The sequence below is a fragment of the Pteropus alecto genome, unplaced genomic scaffold (assembly GCF_000325575.1).
Source record: "Pteropus alecto unplaced genomic scaffold, ASM32557v1 scaffold73, whole genome shotgun sequence".
NCBI lineage: Eukaryota > Metazoa > Chordata > Mammalia > Chiroptera > Pteropodidae > Pteropus > Pteropus alecto.
The window spans coordinates 5,903,326-5,922,686 of NW_006436284.1; the positions used below are offsets into that span (position 1 = coordinate 5,903,326).

Consider the following 19,361-nt stretch of genomic DNA (forward strand, 5'->3'; position numbering starts at 1 on the left):
TTGACCACAATGCCTATAAAGCAGAAGAAAATATGCAAAAGAAAAATTTGTCTAAAGAGTTAGAAAAAGTATATCAATTTAAATGTGTAAGTTAGGTATACCTCTTAAATAGGTGCGGTGTACATTACCATCTTCTTGTTGCCAGTCTGGGATACAGGGCGATTTATCTGATAATATACACCATTCAAGTACATATTTGTTTACAGATTCATTTGGAGCAGTCCATTCTACCCAGAGCATGTTATCTTTGGGAAATGCTTTAAGGTCCGTTATGGGGCGAGTAGCTTTAAAACAAAGTTTAATAAACATTTAAAAATTTGAAATTGTGATATTTTACATTCATTTTTATAACCATGTGATCTATTTAATATGTATTTCCACGAATAAAAGCACTTTATTATAATTTACAGTCAATATATTTGAAACTTCTTCCTTTCCCCAAATTCTTCAACTGTTTTATATGCATATTGCAATTTTTTCTTCTTTGAAAGCTACAAATAATATATTTAAGTCATATGTATATAAAGTTCCCAAAATCTTAATATTTAAAAAAACAGATAAATACATAATCAGAAAATGCTTATTAAGGAGCTTACAGCAAAGGTTAAGTGAGACATGTAACGATGGAACAAATCTGGCTGCAGACTGACTTCTAAAACTATGATCATCGCTGATACTGAGGAGATGGTCTTAGAATATTAATGTTTTTTACAGGATCTCTATCCATACCTAAACACCTTTTCCCATCCATAAATCAGGTCCCATCTCACAGACACAAACCTTGAAAGTCACAGGCAGGGATAGTTAAAACAGATACATCTGATTTGCCAACCAGATTTCTTGCTGTCAGAGTTGCTATATAGTGATCATTTGTGAGATTTACTGTCAGTTTTGTGTCATTAACTGAGTAAGTTTGTAAACGTGACTTCCATCTTGTAAGAGTCACTTCATAATCCAAGATTTTTCCATTGGCTTCAAAAGGAGGCAATGTCTGTAATAAAATATTTTAAAATTATATTTCATAAATCTTGAATAAAGTTAATCATTTTTTCTTCACGTTCACAAATTCTGCTATTAGGTCAAATCTCTAAATATTTAAAAGGACTGGCAATCTTATTTTGAACTTACTACTAAAGTAAAACTACATACTGAATTAAGAGTAAAAGCATGACTTAGGCTGAGAGAGAAAGTAGCATCATTCTGTTAGCTTTTAGTTCCATATACAATTCTACTCTGTGACTATGTAGGCCTAAATCATTTTACACCAGAGTATTTTTCTACTTGTTTTCAGAATGATCCTGTTATATACATTTATGGAGTGCACAACAATTTTATATTTTTGGCATACATTTTGATTACCCCAAACTTTTATTATTTTCGGAGGCACTCAGAAAAGTTCAATGGAAGACAAGGTCCCTTCTTCTTATAGAACTTTCATAAAACTGTGAAGTATCTATGAGGTACTACCTGCAGTTAATGAACCTGACTTCTAGGCTGTATATACAAAGTTTTACGTTTCTATTTGTTAAAAATAGTTATCAAATGCTTTGTGATATTAAGATGAATAAAAATTTAAGTAAAAAAGCCTCTACTCATAACACCATATAAAATGTATTTATATGAGACAAAAGAATATAAATATGCATTTTTTTTACCTTCCATATAAGCTGTACAGATCTATAGCCATGAGTATGGGATGGCTCCATTTTATACCAGAAACTTGGTGCCTTGGATGGTCCTAAAGAAATGACAAAATAAAAGTTTTTATTATAATCGTAAAATACAACTCTGGAAATTATTCTCTTACTTTGTTCTTAATATTCTTGCCCTTCATTTACATGGCGTCTCTCTTTCTTTATACGAGCATTTTTCCAACCCAGCATGATATGCCTGGTTTTCCTTTAGTCAGGGTGATAGCTTAATGATTTAGATTATATTTTGGAATTCTTTTGTAATCTTAAAATTATAAAGCTACAAATATATCCTAAGCAATAACCAAAGATGTATCACTATTTCTTATTGCTAAAAATAAAATTGAAAAATCATACTTAAATATATGCTTAAAACCCAATATACAAATGTGAGACTATAAAACAAAGTAAGTGCAGTAAAATATAGTGTAAGTTTATTACCTTATGCTGGGAAGATTCAGTGTAATAGAATATAACAAATGAATTCACAAGATTGTTGTGATAATCACCGTCCATGTGGAAAAAAGCACTTTATAAAACAAGTTTTAAGTGCTAGTAATTAGGTCTTAAAAATTCCTGTAGGATCAACTGATTTTTTAAAAAAAATTATAATTGCAAAATGTGGTATTTAACAGAATTTTTAAAAGGACATAAATTAAATCTAAGTGATATGTTGATCCTGAAGAGGTTATTACAGTTTATAAAACAGTAAAAAGAGCAAAAGCTGGGGAAAGGCTGCCTGTACAGGGGGTTCAAATAGATATAAATTCATAAGTTCAAAAATACATGAGTAACGAACAGGAAATTATAAATTTTATGGGCTAGAAATATTTCCCAACAGAGTGAACCTAGTGGTTTCATTCACTAAGTTAATGGTTCATAATTATGGGGGTTCTGGCAATCTCTTTGATTTGACAAGGGTTATGTACTATCTCCCCAGAAAAGGCACACAGGCAGTAACCAGCATATTTTGTCCATATTTTAAAGTAGTGCAGGAACTCACCCAAATTGACCCAAATACTTTTAAGGCCCCAAGAATCCAGTTTAAGAATTCCCAGGTAAGACAAAGGAATCTGGTTGAGGACTCCCAAACCTGCAATAATAGCAGGACTGGCTTTCTCTCCTGGCAGTTATGAGAATGAGAAAAAATTCTTAGTGGAGAAGGGTACTTTACTTTTTGCTTTTCAATTCACTATCTAAACCTTTAGTAGAGCTGGAAGTGAAGGAATATAGATGGTAGAAGAGATTTTAAAGCTAGGATTGCTGCCATTAACTAATAAAGAATGAGAAAAGTAACATATTTATGCCACAGGACTATTTATTGGTGGCTAAAGAAGTAACATTAGCTGCTTTAGAGATTCTTACTTGGGACTATACACCATTTTATGTAGACAGCTTTATACTGTATTATCATGGCGAAAAAAAGGGGAAATGAAAATAAACCAACCAACCAAAACATCAGGACTCTTTTCCAGGGGTTTATCAAGTGCTGGTAAAAATGAATATATAGTACAAATATCTCTTTGATAGTGAGGGTCAAAGGTGTATTCTGCTAGATAGTGTGATTTTAATGATTCAGGATATGATTCTCTAGTTAGAGATATCTCTGGACTACTGTCCTTTAATAAAATGTTCTAGACTTACGAGCTGTTAAGTCAATGGTTTTCTCATGGTATCTAAGACACTATTCCATGATAACTTTATTTCATTAGGTATCAAATATTTATACTATCAACAATTCACTAAATTTTGTATCTTAATGTCCTTAAAAATTAAAGTATCAAATAGCAGTTTGAATAAAATGATCACAAAATAAGCAATGAGGTCTATATTATTAAAAGCAGCCCAAATTCCAACAGCTTCATTTCTTCACATACTTATTTACTTACTATCTTCATATGTAATCCCATTTGCTTCTGCACTCCAGTCACTCCAGAATCCTTTACCATCTTCCTTCATACAACGAATCCTAAACACATATTCTGTAAAAGGTTTAAGATCCTGAACAGTGAATGAAGACCGGGCAGATGCTGTATCTTCAGGAGGAATCTGAAAACAGCAAAAATCAACCAACAGAAAACCCAATGGTATTTATTATAGGTCTTCTAAATTGCATAAGACTACAGAAATGAATTTAATGAAACAAAACTAACAAACTCGAGCTCTGGAGAGAAATAAATGCAAGTCAAAAAGCAATCAAAGTGAGTAAAGAAAATAGATTTGGGAAGTATGGAAACATCTACTATTAATCCTTTCTTCCTTTTCTTTATTTTTATTTCTTTCTTCCATATGGCCTGTAACACTGAGTCTCAACAGAAATAAAATGGCATGTTCCAATTAGAATTAAATCAAGGAGGGTTTACTAAAGGGAATATGGACAGAGTATAGGGAAACCTTAGGTGCAGTCAGTTCTCTAGAGCTTCTAGCTGTCACCACCTCGGGGCCGAAAGGTATGAGGGGGAGGTACCAGAATCTGGAAGAAGGGTTTAGATAGAGTTAACTTGAGAGGAGCAGTGACCTGAGGTTTAGAGACACTGGAAGCTCAAGGGAGGAAGCAGCAGGAAAAACAAATATGCTGATCTCACTTCTATCTCTCCTGCCATTAACCATACTCAGTAGGTAACTAGAAGAAATAGGAACCCACAAATGGAATCCACACAGGTAGGCATACCAAGATAAAGAGGATGGTGGAGAAGGATCTGGATAGGCAAAAGGAAGATATATCTAGTCCAATCAAGAAAACGAAAAGCTATCACTGCAGACAAACTTTGTTTTCAGGAAAAAAGAGCAGACTACATATAGGTAACTAACTGATTCTTTCTACTATTCTGAGATTTCAATATACAAAAGAGGTATCAGTCTTTTTTATACCAAAGAATTAAGATTCTATGATATTAAAAAATATTTTGAAGAATTTCAGGTATTTTCTCTATACAACATGAAGCATTAATTCATTTTGGTTTATTGCTTTTTCTAATCGTATTCTGAGCCCTTTAGATATGTGGAATGGAGGACAGAAGCAGTAAGGTCATGGCTCAATTCTCTTATGAGCTCATTACTGCAAACCAAGAAACAAAACAAAAGCACACTGTTAGTGATAAGTGGAGTTATAAGGAAGAATAGTATGGAGAGCTCAAAGCTATGGTGATGGGACTTTTAAAAAGCTCCAAGTATTTTTGCTGACAGCTTCATCTTTGGGTACACTGTCCTCTTCCTTTTCAGTCTCACAAGTTCTCCATCAATCCCTCCTTTTACTTCAGGGGTTGGCAAACTTTCTATAAAGGCCTGAATAGTAAATATTTTAGGCTGTGGGCTGGATGGTCTCTGTTGCACCAACTCAACTCTTCCACTGTAGCACAAAAGTAGCTAGAAATATCATGTAAACAAATGTTTGTGGCTGAGTTCCAACAAAACTTGATAAAAACAGATGGCTGGCTGAATTGGGCCCACAGACTTGGTTTGTCAACTCCTCCTCTACCTTATCCATATCATCTCTTTAACTCCTTCACTTGATTTGTTTTTTATTATCTGTGTTCTTTTCACCTCCCATCACTTCCATATTTTACTTAAAAGCTACTGTATTTAGCAAATCTATATTTTCCATCTGGATGTCTTCCTGTTTGCCCTTGCTTGAAATACAGATCTAGAAGAGGTGTCAAGCAAAATATTTCACTTAAGACATTCAGAAAATGATTGTGACTTTTAGGTTAGAAGGTTACAAGAAAGACTATTTGAATAAACAGTAACTTTTCGATTTACCTGACTCCAAGTTGAAGCATCTTTGGTCCTATACTGAATGTTATATTTCAGTCTTATATAACCCATAATACTTGAGTTGATCCATGTCAATTTTAAGATACTAGACAGTTCCTCTGAGTTGCTGACTGATAAATTACGTGGTGGATTGGGCTTCACTGAAGAATAAAATAAATCCTAATGTTTATCAACTTCTTATACAAACTCAAATATACTCTTTATATTTTCTTAATTTCACAATATTCATTTATTTTCACTAAATGAACTAATTTCTCTGAAAACAATGCTATGCCATACTCTTATAACGGAAAGAAAAAGTTTCTTAAAAATCTTTTGTTTTCCTTGTCAGTTTATTACATTTGTTAACCTTTTCTAGTTCGGCTATCAAAAGATAAATATTTATAATATATTCAGTTTTTAAAAAAGAACAAAATGGAACATGTATACTATGATTATAATCCTGTAAAATGATACCTGGACAAATACGAGAAGATAACATTCAAAGTGAAAATAACAGTGTGGTTGTATTACGGATATTTTTCTTTTTCCAAATTATTTTTAATGTTGATAAAATGAATGTATAAAAATCACTAAGATAATAAATGCTTGTTTCTACATTAATTAAAATCTAAAAACTACTTTATAAACTACTGCGTATTTTAATAAATTCTCAAATTCAGGTTTAGAACTACCTTTATCTACAGGATCAAAATTGATATGATCTGATGTAACCTTCCCAAGGGCATTCTCTGCTTCTACCCAGACTTCAATGTTGACAAAATACACAGGAGAATAATCAACAGTGCATGAGGCAGGGGTGTCACGTTTTGTTTTACAATCAGCAAACTTCTCTGTTGCCCTAAATACAAAAATGGAAGAAATCAGTTATTAAAAATAGATTTGAATAAATTAGTGAAAAAGATTACTTGAAAAGAGTTTGATGAGACCCAGATTATTACTGCTTAAAATAAAGTTAATTCCAATAAGTTTGAAATAAATTGTTGAACACTAAAAACAAAATTCCTTAAAAATGAACCCGTTTTTCTTTAAAAATGAGTTTGACCTATATCTTAAACACAAAATTTTCAAATTTTATTCCAAAAATATTACATTTAGAATATTATGCTCTATTCCCACTGGCATGTCTCCAAAAATTATCTATTTCCTGTGGCCTGTTTTTGATCTATTTACCATTTCTTTACTTTTCTGAAATAGATTCCTTAATGTACTAGCAATGTCTTTCTTTAAGCACAGTACGCTTTTTCTAAGCACTATATGCTCGGACGAGATAGGAGGATAGCGATAAGAATTTCCATCAGCCCACAAAATTCCTTCAGTCTCTTTTCAGTCAAACCCAGGCAACCACTTTCTGATTTCTATCACTATAGAAAGTTTTAAGTGTTATTACTATATTTACTTATATATTATGCATAAATTATGTATATACATGTTATAAATTAAATTATGCATAAAATAAGAATATATATACACACATTATTTTTTAAAATAAAAAGGATAAATCAAAACCAAAACAAGTAACCTCTAGGGGGAGGGAGGAAATAAGGTATAGGAGACAGGGAACTGAAACTTCTGTGAATATATCTTGTTTTATAAATCTGACTTTTTGAATTAACTAGTTTACATTTTTAGGAAAATTCCAAAAAGTAGATGATGAAACATAGGAACTCTTGTACTGAATTGGTGGTATATACGTAGAAAGGAACTATTTTAAGTATCTTTAATACAGTAATTTAACTATATTTTTAGTGAAAGAAAAACAATCTAAAAATTCTGTTTAGTATTCCACTGAAAAGGCCTAAAAACAATGACAACCCAGTAGCAACAAGTTGCCCTATCACCCAAACTGTAGTCTCTAAACAGCATTTCATACGGAATAGAACCATGGCTACTATAAAGTAGTGATTAATTTTAGGTCTGGGGCAAGAAATATATTAAGATGAACCAGAAAATCATGTCATAGCAGACGAAGGAAGCTGATTATCAAAGACTAATGAAGCTATGTTAAAAGGATGAGCCAATCTGAATAAGTTCCCGCTAACCAAAGATGGGACAATTTAAGTATCAAGAATTATTACCAGAATGGATTGAAACACATCTAATACTTTTAAATATGAATTCACAAGGAGGGGAAAACTCCTCATTATCTACCTTTGGAAGATACTAGGAAACCAACGCATTATAAAAATGGTTAATAAAAGGAAATACTAACACCATTTTGCTTCTCTTATATGAATTGTACCTCAGGGAACCAATTGTTGATGAGAGGAAATTTTAAGTATTTTCGGTTAAAAACAAGAATACTACTATTTTGTACCTCAAAAAATAATCACTGATGACTGTTCGAACCTTTAAGTCAAAAACTATTTGAAAGCAACATGGTTAAATCTCTAAATATTCTGCTGAATCATAAAAACTTTTCACAAAACAGTACATACTGCCTGATTTATTTATATCAGGGGTCCCTAACTTCAGGGCTGCGGACTGGTACCAACCGGTCCAGTCTGCAGCCTGTTAGGAACCAGGTTGCACAGCAGGAGGTGAGCAGCGGGCAAGCCAGGGAAGCTTCATCTGTATTTGCAGCCACTGCCCAGTGCTAGCATCACCGCCTCAGCTTCACCTCAGATCGGCAGGCATTAGATTCTCATAGGAGCACTGGTCCCTGGTGCTAAAAAGGTTGGGAACAGCTGATTTATATGACATTCTGAAACGGGCAAAAAACTATAGGAAAGAAAATCTGACAAGTAATTGTCTAGTAGGACAGGGTGGTGGCTAGGATTAACTAGGAAGGGGCATGTGGTAAACTTTCTGGGGTGTTAGTAATGTTCTATATTTTGACAAGAGTTTGAGTTACACAAGTGTACACAGTAGTCAAAACTCATTAAATGATACATTTAAGATATTTAAGTACATTTTAAGATATATGTAAATTTAACTTAAAAAAATGCCTGTAAACATCTAGTTCATTACACCTCATTAATGATGTGTATATACATATATGCTGAAGTATTTAAGGGTAAAGTATACTAATGTCTGCAACCCACTCTACAGTGCATAAAAAAGATGGATTAATAGATGGAGAGAAGGATGCATAGGTAGATAGATACGTGATAAAGCAAATATAGTAAAATGTTAACTGTAGAACTAGTTGATGGGTATGTATAAGCTTTCACTGTAAAATTCTTTTAATTTTTGTGTTTGAAAAAACTAATGGGGAATTTTATAATGAATGGATCAGGCTGATGAAACCTGAAACCATTGCTCAATCTTAGTATCAAAAATACAGGAACAATCAAACATTATGTGGTGGTCCCTGATGGAAGTACACATCATTCTTATTATTTTTTAAAAAATAAATCAAAGCCAAATTTGATCAAGTGTCTAGATCTAATAGCAATTTTTAGAAAATAAAAAAAGAGGAATGTTAAACAATGAATAACTATTATTTGAACTGAATTGCAAAAAAAAAGAGAAACAGGTGGAGGAACCTATGGTTAAGAGAGACTTACAAGACATATCAATCTGCAATATATGGAGATTACTTAGATCTTGATTTGAATAAATGTAAAAATACATATATTTATGAGACAACTGGAGAAATTTGAATACTAACTGAAAATGTGGCCATGTTAAAGTATTTTCGATTATATCTGGGTTTAATAAGGTATGTTGTTATGTCTTTTTAAAAAGGGTCCTAATCTTTTAGAGATATGTATTCAAATATTTATGGATGAGATGATATGATATCTGAGATTTATGTTCAGACAATCTGGGGTGCGGTATATATAAAATAAGACTGGTCATGTGCTGATCATTATTGAAGCTGGATGATGGGTACATGGGGATTTATTATACTATTCTTTCTACTTTTATATGTTTCAGATGTTCTAAAATAAAAGGTTAAATAAAATATTAAAAATTTGCACTTAATATTACTACTTGACAAAATAAAAATTCCAGCACAAATGACTAACTTAATAAATTCAACATACAACAAAGTTAAAATAACTTGCCATTCAGATTTTAAAGTGAAGTTTGTTTCCAGGTATGTTTCCCTTCCAGGATCCCACTGACACATCATTCTCTTTCCTTCATTCACAATGCAACTCAAATTTTTAGGTTTTTCTGGAGGCACTAAAAGGGAAAAACTAGCAATTTTCAAAAAGCTTCAAAACCACAAGTAATTAATATACAATCTATATACTACACGAGACATTTAAAATCTAAATAGACAAAAGAAACCCAAGCAAAAACTATGAACATAATGAAAGACTGGTACCTAAATAATTTTTTTTATTTAAATGTGAAATTCTTTTCAGACAGTAATATATTTTCTATCATAATTGTCATTAACTAGTATGTTCCAAATTAATTTTCTACGTAAAATGAACTTTCATTTATAACTGGATAATAATATACTGATTTCTCCATTAAGTATATTTTAAACAGTAATATTTGCATGTTAGTAAGAAGCAACTAAATAGAAGCAAAAATGATTCATTTATATTTCTCTTCCTATTGCCTTCCCAAACTCTGATGGAAAAGCGAACGGTAAAATTAGTTTTGGCTGATCCACATATTTGATGATCCACTCTTGGATAATACTGTTTACTTATTTCTTTTGACATAGAAGAGAGACTTTCTCCAATATTTATTTATTCGCCTTCTTAATGAGCATTTTCGCAGCAATTAAGGGGTGTTAAAAGTTACTATGAATAAATTCACTGACTTCAACAATACTTTATTTGGGGGGTCTCATGTCAAAGGATTTTCCTAGAAAACTGACAGATGCTTGGATTTCAGGAAAGATATAAAACTTGAGTTACTCTTTTTCTGCATATTAGTAATGAAACTGTAGTTCCACTCCTAACCTTATTTTTTAAAAATAAATATGTCCGAAAGTCGGAGTTGACAAATTAGTTCATTTCATAAAGACCAACACATTAAAAATATAACTCAACAGTCATCAGAGTCTGAAATAAGACAAAAAAAAACTTACAGCCTGAAATTATTCTGATTCCATAAACGTTCTGATCAATCTGTCCAAATATACGAATATTGCACGTGAGTTGAATATTTAATAAAGATATATCTGTAAAAGTGACACTAGATGCTGTTCTGTTTATGACAGTATATTGTTCATGAGGAACAGTGACATGGTTTGTTTTCCAGAAAATGTAATCAGCATTTACATGAAAATAATCCATACATTTTTCCTTTAGCACACAAACTGCAGTGAAATTAGAACCAAGTTGTACAACTGGAGATTCAGGGATGATATAACCACATGGATCTAGAAGTTCACCTGAAAAGGAACAGTAATAGAAAATATAAAAATGGACTGAATTTTTCTGGTACAAAATATTTTGAATCTATGCAATTCCTCAATCTTCACTAAAATATCTCTAAAGACACAGAAAAAGAACACAGTGAAAATTAATATAGTCAGAATTTAATGCTAATATTTGTAAAGAAATTATACAAATTATGAGGGAGATGAAGTTGGATTAAAAAAAAAAAACCTAGGCAAGCTTCACCCCTTTCTATAATATTCTAATTTTGCTTTAGGAAACACAGAATGCCTGCAGCATGATCCATACTTGTTCCACCACCAATTCTGTTCCTCCATTCTGGAGGGTGTAAATTAAACCTTCCAGAAAAGAGGCAGTGGTAGTCTCTGCTCCGCTCTAGTCCTAAATGCAGCTGAGGGTGCAGGTGGGGGCATAAAGGAATAGCATATATTGTTCATCTATCAAAATTCAGACAACAAAAAAAATAGCAAGGGGGCAATTAAAAAACAGAAAAGAATAAGATAGCCAAATACATTAATTTTAATAATATGTGTATGAGATCAAATCCCATATTATAAAGATCAGATTGCATAAAAAATAAAACTATATGCTTTAACTATCACCTACTCCATGTTAATGACATCTAAACCCCTATTCCTAGCTCCAATTTTGTTTTCAATAGCTTACAAGACATATTCTGTGAGATATTCTGACGGTACTTTAAAATGAACATGTCTAAAATTATATGCATCACAGCCCCCCCTTCATTATCTCTAATTAGCCTCCTCCAACCTCCAACTTAACAATATTGCACTGAGTCTTGTTGGTTCTATACTCTTAATTAGTGTGTCAGCCTCTTCTTACCAACCCTAGGTTGACTGCTAAAGCTCAAGCAACCATATTATACCACAGTATGATGTCCTTCCAGTTTATCCTACATACTGCTGCTAGAGTTACTCTTCACAAATGATAATGCCAGTTCCCTATTTTAAATTACTTAATGGCTACCTATTCCCATCAAGTTAAATTCCCAACTAGTTAGCATAATTCTATTCTCTTTCTCTAGCCTCACTGTCTAGAATTTTAAGGCAGCTAGCTCTTCCTAGTGAATCCCACTTGCTAATGGGTACTTGAGTGGTAACCTGCCTTATCTGAGTTTTTCCTCACTTGGAAAATAAAGTTAATAGTAGTTATCTTAAAGAGTTTTTGTGAGATTAGAAATTACTTATGTAAAGCACCTACTATGATGCCTGGTATTCAATAGGCCTCCAATAAATGGTAGCCTATCATTATTACTATTCTCCAGAGACAAGTAATCTAGCCGCACTGATATCTGGCTGTTTTTGATCTATAAAAACAGACATATGTTTGAACTAATAAATCTTTAATTGATGAGATATATATATATAAGTAAAATATTGACTGCAAAAAAAGAGTGGGAGGTCTTGTGTATGCAGAAGTGCCTGTCCTCAGTCCTTTGGGTAGACTGTATTTTCCAAAGATGGTCACACCTAATTGTTTATCCCATCCTACGTGCTCTTCTTACAATGTGACTGCTACACCTTCCACAAAGAAATGGGGCCCTCAGATCTGTGTGGCTACTTTTGTCTGCCTCAGCCAATGAAGTGTACTATATGACTTCTAAGGCTAGATCATTAAAATGATTAAAAACTTCTGACTAGCTCTCTTTTTCTCTTGGGACATACGCTCTTGAAACTCAGCCACATGTTGTAAGGAAGCCAAGGCCACATGGAGAGACCATGTGTGGTATTCTGGCCAACAGCCCTGGCAAAGCCCTCATCCTACAGCCAGCACCAACCCAGAAGTATAAGTGAATGAGCCTTTAGATGATTCCAGCCCTCAATCTTTGACTATTCCAGCTGAGGCCCCAGAAATCATAGAGCAAAGATGAACCAATCTGGTTGTGCCTATCTATATTCCTGACCCACATAAACCATGAGAAACAATAATTATTGTCATTTTAAGCCATAGAGTTTTGGAGTAATTTGTGAGGTAGCAACAGATAACGTAGTCCTGTTATTTTCAACATTGTAATCAACGACTTAGGAAAAAAAAAAGAGATACATACTTATCAAATTAGCAAAGGACAAGACTATGAAGGACTGCCAACATAGGATGATGTTAGGATTCAAAACTATGTTGAAAGATTAGACCAATAGGCTAAAATTAATAAAATGAACTTTGCAAAAGAAGGTAATATCTCCTATTTAGGTTGATAAGAAATCAATGTAGAGTGAAGTAGAAATGGCTTAAAAGTAATTCATGTGAAAACGACCTGAGAATTTTCACTGACTAGTAGCTTAACATGAAACTATAGTATATCTTAGCTGGCAAACAGCTATGTTGCTTTAATAAAAATGATGTTCAGATCAAAATAATAATATCACTATACTCAGATCATGTCTAGTTCTGGCATTATATTATTTTTTTTTTAAGTGTGTTTTATTCCAATTACAATAATATATAATTATGATTGTTTTTATAATGCTTACTGTGGGCCAGGAACTGTCCAAATGCCTTCTATCAACTCATTTAATCCTCATTAACAACCCTAGGAAATAGGGACCATTCTATCCCCATTTTATAGATCAGGAAACTGAAGCAAATACTAAGTGACTGGCCAAAGTCTTACAGCTGGTAAGTGGGAGAGGTGGTAAAATACTATATTTTAAATGTGATATGGGCAACCAAGAGGAGACTCAGGAGGGTAATCAGTATGCTCAGGGCTGGAAGTTGCAGAGGGTTGGAAGCCAAGTGCTATAAAGAATGATTATCACAACTAGGTAAGTTTAGTTTAGGGAAGAGAGGGCTTAGAAACACATGAAAGTAGTCCTTCAATACTTGAAGAATTTAACAGTGGGAAGAGAAAGTGTGTCTACTCTAGACTAGGATTAATAGAAAAAATTTATGAGGAAAATTTGAGTTCAAGAAAAGGAAAGAGGACGTGGTTCCATAGTGTAGTAGTTATCACATCTGCTTTACATGCAGAAGGTCCTGGGTTCGCACCCCAGTGGAGCCACAGTCCAAGGTCTATGGCCATGCCACCCTGAACAAGCCCAATGTCTGACCTTGGAAGCGAAGCAGGGTTGGGCCTAGTTAGTACTTGGATGGGAGACCATCTAAGAAGACCAAGTGCTTTAGGCATAAATAATAAGAAAGAAGGAAGGAAGAAAGGAAAAGAAAAGGAAAGGAAAGAAAAGGAAAGACTTTCTAAATGAGAAAGATTTTTAACATAAACTTTGTATCCCTTAAAGTGTTCAAAAAGCTGCTGCATTCCTTGATTGGGAGAGTGGTTGATTCAGAGCAGTGCTTCTCAAACTGTTTGTGGTAAAGGATCAGTTTGTTTTCCCAAATTTTCACAGACTTCCTTTGTTTTATACTAAGTTCCATGAGACAAGTCCACTGATTACATGTTTGAACATGACGGCTATGTCAAATTGTTATAAGACTTGCTAAACATTCTTAATTTCTATACTTATCTCGTAGTGGACCAGTAATAATCAATCTTCAGACAGGCCTCAGGCTATGGATCAGCTTGAGCAGTACCAACTCTAGGTGACCTCTTTATTCTGGTATCACAATCATACTGCTGCTCAGTGATACCTTTGGCCATTAAGGAGTAAAATGCTAAAAGTTAAAAGATTTTCTGTTTCTTTATTAAAAATATATATATATTTTCTCCTTCCCAACCTTAAAATTATTGTGAGTATAGCTAAACAGCATGTAGGATTACTGAGTGACCCTTTGACTCAAATTATGCAAATTATAATTTATCGAGAGCATTTTTATTTCTTAAAATCATTTTTAAGACAGTATTCCCTTAATAACGATGCTATGAATATATAATCATAATTATATAATGATTAAGCATAATTTAATTATATAATTATATCAATACAATAAACCTAATTTGTAGGGTTGAGAAGTAGGGTATCTCATGAACCTTACCTAAAGATTCAGTGGTGAGAAAAATTAACAAGGCTTGCACTGTCCAAGTTTGCAATGTCAACATCTTGCATATATATTTCTGTAAAAGACACATGTAATATTATTTTAAATATTTTCTCTTATTACACATAAGTTAAGACAATTCCTAAAGCTCTTTTGTTTCCATTGTATAGCTGTTTTCTAAAAGGTGGTAAAATTCTTATGAGAATGTAGAAAACAAATTTAAGTCTTTAGAATATTTCTCTTTATTCCCACTGAAGTTGTGACTACATAAAATGTTGCTGGAAAACAATTTATACTTTAAGGTGAATTAAAAGAACAATCTGTTTGTATGTGAAGTCTTACACTGTTAGTAAATACTCTTGAGATTGAGAACTTCAGAGAGACAAATTTCTGCATGGCAAAACCCATCATAAACAACCTCATATGTCACTTGACAAAATGGAAAAAAAAAGTGTGTTAATTCATAGTATGAACAAAAATATCCCGATATATGAAGAATGCCTATAAATAACTAAAAAACTCCAACACCCAGTAGAAAAACAGGTAAGATGAGTTGAATAGGCAACTTACAGAAAATGAAATACAAATAATTCAAACATATGAAATACTTTCAACCTCACTCATAACAAAAGATGCAAATTAAAACTACCCAGATAGGAATACAAGGTGATACAGACACTCTGGAAAATAATTCCGCAGTTCTTTACAAAGTTAAAAGCACCTCATAAGACTCGGCATTTCCGTTCCTAAGCATGTACCCAAAAGAAGTAAAAATATACATCCACACGAAAACCTATAATCAAATGTTCACACCAGCTTCATTCATAATAGTCCCAAACTGAAAACAACCCAAATGTCCATCAACTGGTGAATGGATAAACAATTACCCAAACAATTAAGCACCACTCATCAACAAAAGGGAATAACCTAGTGATAGATGCAACAGCATGAATAAATCTCAAAAGCATATGCTGAATGAAAGGAGCCAGACACAAAAGGATATATACTATAAAATTCTGTTGATAGGAAATTCAACAAATGGCAAAACTATGGTGATAGAAAGAAAAACAAGAGTTGGCAGAGGTGGGGAAGGATAATAAAAGTAAAGGGTCAAAAAGGAACTTTTGAGGGTGATTGAAATGTTCTATGATCTGACTGCAGTGGCAACAAGTCTCTATATTTATCAAAATTCACTGAATTGTGGCAAGAACTGTGTTGGCTTTGAGAGTTTACCCTATTTGCAAGAAACAAGTTAGTTAAGTCTGCCAGTTTCATGGATACTGGCAGAAGACATGAGACTCCTGAGTCAGAGACAAAGGACTTTATTACTCATATCAGGAGCAATAGTCAGAGTAGTATCAGCATTTTCTTGTGTCAGGTGCCTGAACCCAAATTCCCACACAGTGTTGTGAAGAGAGCTGGGTAACACCTGTACCCACAGTGAGCTGCGTTACTGAAGTGGAAGAAACACAATTATTTTCAAATGGCAGTAAGTACGCCTACCCTTTACTCTGGAGGGAGACATTATCTCTAATTTCCAAGGCTGTAAGCAAACCTGTCTTTTGCTCTATGGAGAGACACCATTTCTATCTTCCAACATCCTTGAAAAGATTGTCTAGAAAAAAGGCAATTGGGGCTTTTGCTCATAAGACATGCGAAATGCAGATCTATAGGGAACTGTAACAAATCGTATCCTAAAAATTAGTAAATTTTATTGTTTATAAATTAGATATTAAAAACAAACAAAACCTACCCAGACAAGGTATATAGCTAAAAGACACGAGTGCTTAACTCCTCCACAGGACATGTACTAGAATGTTCAGAAAATTTTTATTCATAATCACTGAAAAGTAGAAGCAACCAAAAATCCATAAACAGTAGAACAGATAAATTTTGGTATATTCAAGTAATTGAATCACAGAAATGAAAAAGAATTATAGGCACACACAACAACATCATTGAATCTCACATATAATACAGAAGAAACCAGACACACAAAAAGTAAACTCTACAAGACTCCCTTTACATGAAGTTCAAAAATCAGGCAAACAATCTGTGGTGAGAGAGGTCAAAATAGTGGTTATCTTTTTTTTTGGTGGGCGGGGGGACAAAGGGAGCATTCTGGGATGCTGCACATGTTCTGTATCTTGACCTGGATGATGGCAAAAATTCACTGAGCTGTACACTTTTGACTTGTACATAAGTTCTTAGTAAAAATAGTAAAGAAACAAACAAAAACTATCTTGATATCATTCTCACCTCTACTATTGGCAAAAACATAAAAACTAAAGTTATCAACAGAGGCTGGGAGACTATGACTTAAAGGCATTCTCATACACTGCACGTTATTGTGTAAACTGGCATAACGTTCCCAACGAATTGTACAATTAAAACTGTGAATTTTATGGTTTGTAAATTAGACCTCAATTATAAACAAAAACCTACCCGGGCAACGTGTATGGCCAGTTTAACACTATCGATCAAAATTAAAATATACATACATTTGATTCTAATGCTATTGCTAGTATATTATCCATAGACATGAGCAAAACAACACATGTACAAGATTATTCAATATAGCAGTTTTTAATAGTAAAAGGTTGAAACAACCTAAATGTTCATGAATAGGGGACTAATTAAATTATGGCATATCCAAACACAGAAGACATGTAGCAATAAAAAAATAGGAAGCTCTGTATGTACAGATACTTAAAGATATCTAAAATACATTATTACGGTACAGAACAGTATATTCATCATTTATGGGCAAAATCAAAATAAAAAATGATAACAAAACCCATGCTAATTTCTTATATATGCATAAAATCTCTCTAGAAGGATAAAAGTTCAAATATTGGATCCCATTGGGTGTTTGAGACACCAGGGAGACTCTCTAGTGTATATTCTTTGCACTTTTCCAATGTTGTGCCATATGACTTTAGTGCTTAGTCAAAAAATAATTTAAATTTAAAAATAATGTGTAAACTTTCTCTCCCAAATAAAACTATTAGCTTCCTGATGAAGGCTACATAGTACATTTGGAACACAGTATTCTTTATTAAATATAAATAAATAAATATTAACTTGACTTTTTGTACTCCCTAATCATGTAAGTCATTCTGTAACAAAATTATTTGATAATGAACTGTCTAGACTGTCTCTGTAATGTGTTGAGAGAAGCTATAAGATGCATCATAAGTAATTCACTACTATTAATGTTAAAGTAATGAAATTTGTGAATGATTTACTTAAAAATTAGAATAAATTCAAGATTAAATCTATAGTTGTTTACTCTCATTCACTTTCATTCCCATAGATTTTCTCAAATGGGAAAAAAGCAGTGGAGTTATAATCGATAAATATTTAATAGTTTTGCCTTTTATAAATATTTTTATTAGCTATGGATTGTGATTTTTGAGTTTATTTTTAAATTTGACCCAAGGACATGATGAAAAAGCACAAATAATACATTCAGATTTACATTGCATGTGAGGAAGAATGTCAGTATAAACTTTTTACTATAGTTATATTACTACGACAATTGTAGAACAGTAGATGAACTACAATTGCCAAGTAGAAGGCAAAATGATTACTGAACAAGCTGAGCTGAGATCAGGGTGGGGAAATTTTTAATATAGTTATCTTTTACATCATGTCATATACAGTAGTGTTACTATGAATAAATGTGCAAAAAGTCAGTTGTGCCTACATATTGTTTTTTAAAATTATGCAATTCTGTTCTATTCCATTCGTACTAATTATGAATTCACTTATACTATTTTATATTCCACAAAATGCTTTCATATAAATTATTTCACTTGATTCTCCTAATATCCTAGAGAAGCAGGTGAATGGGGGGGATTATTTTATTATTTTAAAGGGTTTTTTTAGAGCAATTTTAGGCTCATAACAAAATTGAGGAAGGTAGAGATTTCCCTCATATCCTGTGCTCACACACATGCATGGCCTCCCCCATTATCAACATCACTCACTAGAATGATACATTTTACCAAGGATGAACCTACACTGACACTATATTGTACATTCTATGGGTTTGGAATGGCAGGAATCAATTACAAAAGAAAAACAAAAATTCAGATAGGATAAGTTACTTACCCAAATCACAAAATTATTAAGTGAAGGAGCAGGAATTTGAAACCAAGTCTTCCACCTCCAAATGTCATGCTCTTTTCATTGGGTCCACTGTAAAGAGAAGAGCCTTGTTTAGAAAGCTGGCTTTGATGATACTTATTATATGTGTACTTCTTAAATCTCTGCCTGCTATTAGGCTTTCAGGTCTTCAGAAAGAACCCTATTTTAGATATATTCTGAACTTCAGTAGAAAACAATCCCATAAACATTTGTATGAGTATTCAAACATCCTATCGTTGTTTTAATACACACCTGGAAACATCCACTCCTCCATGCCTAATCTGAATTTCCTTGATGTCCATGTAATGTCACAGAAATGTGAAAGGACCTTTTGTTGAATTTGACAAAAGCAGTTAAAGCAAATCTCTTAAGGGGACCATACCTTTTGTCTTCTACTAACAGGAACAGTAAGTTAAGGCTACTAACTCTTCAACTGCCAAACTATTTTATGCACATAGGTGTAAAAATTCATTTTAAGATT

At 33.0% G+C, this 19,361-nt stretch overlaps 1 protein-coding gene across 2 annotated transcripts in view; it reads right to left on the bottom strand.

Moving 5' to 3' along the window:
• IL6ST (interleukin 6 signal transducer) overlaps positions 1-19,361 on the bottom strand; it is a 43,452-nt gene that overhangs the window by 14,481 nt on the left and 9,610 nt on the right. The window contains exons 2-11 of one of the 2 annotated variants that reach the window (XM_015589846.2): positions 18,845-18,931; positions 14,726-14,804; positions 10,675-10,770; positions 9,479-9,599; positions 6,140-6,306; positions 5,451-5,605; positions 3,581-3,740; positions 1,656-1,738; positions 781-991; positions 102-284 (exon numbers count right to left, since the gene is read on the bottom strand). In XM_015589846.2, coding sequence (XP_015445332.1) covers positions 102-284; positions 781-991; positions 1,656-1,738; positions 3,581-3,740; positions 5,451-5,605; positions 6,140-6,306; positions 9,479-9,599; positions 10,675-10,770; positions 14,726-14,789 — 1,240 coding nt within the window. In that variant the 5' untranslated portion in view covers positions 14,790-14,804; positions 18,845-18,931. Of the gene's footprint in view, positions 1-101; positions 285-780; positions 992-1,655; positions 1,739-3,580; positions 3,741-5,450; positions 5,606-6,139; positions 6,307-9,478; positions 9,600-10,464; positions 10,771-14,725; positions 14,805-18,844; positions 18,932-19,361 lie in introns of both variants that reach the window. The other variant, XM_006912469.3, reaches the window with a different exon arrangement.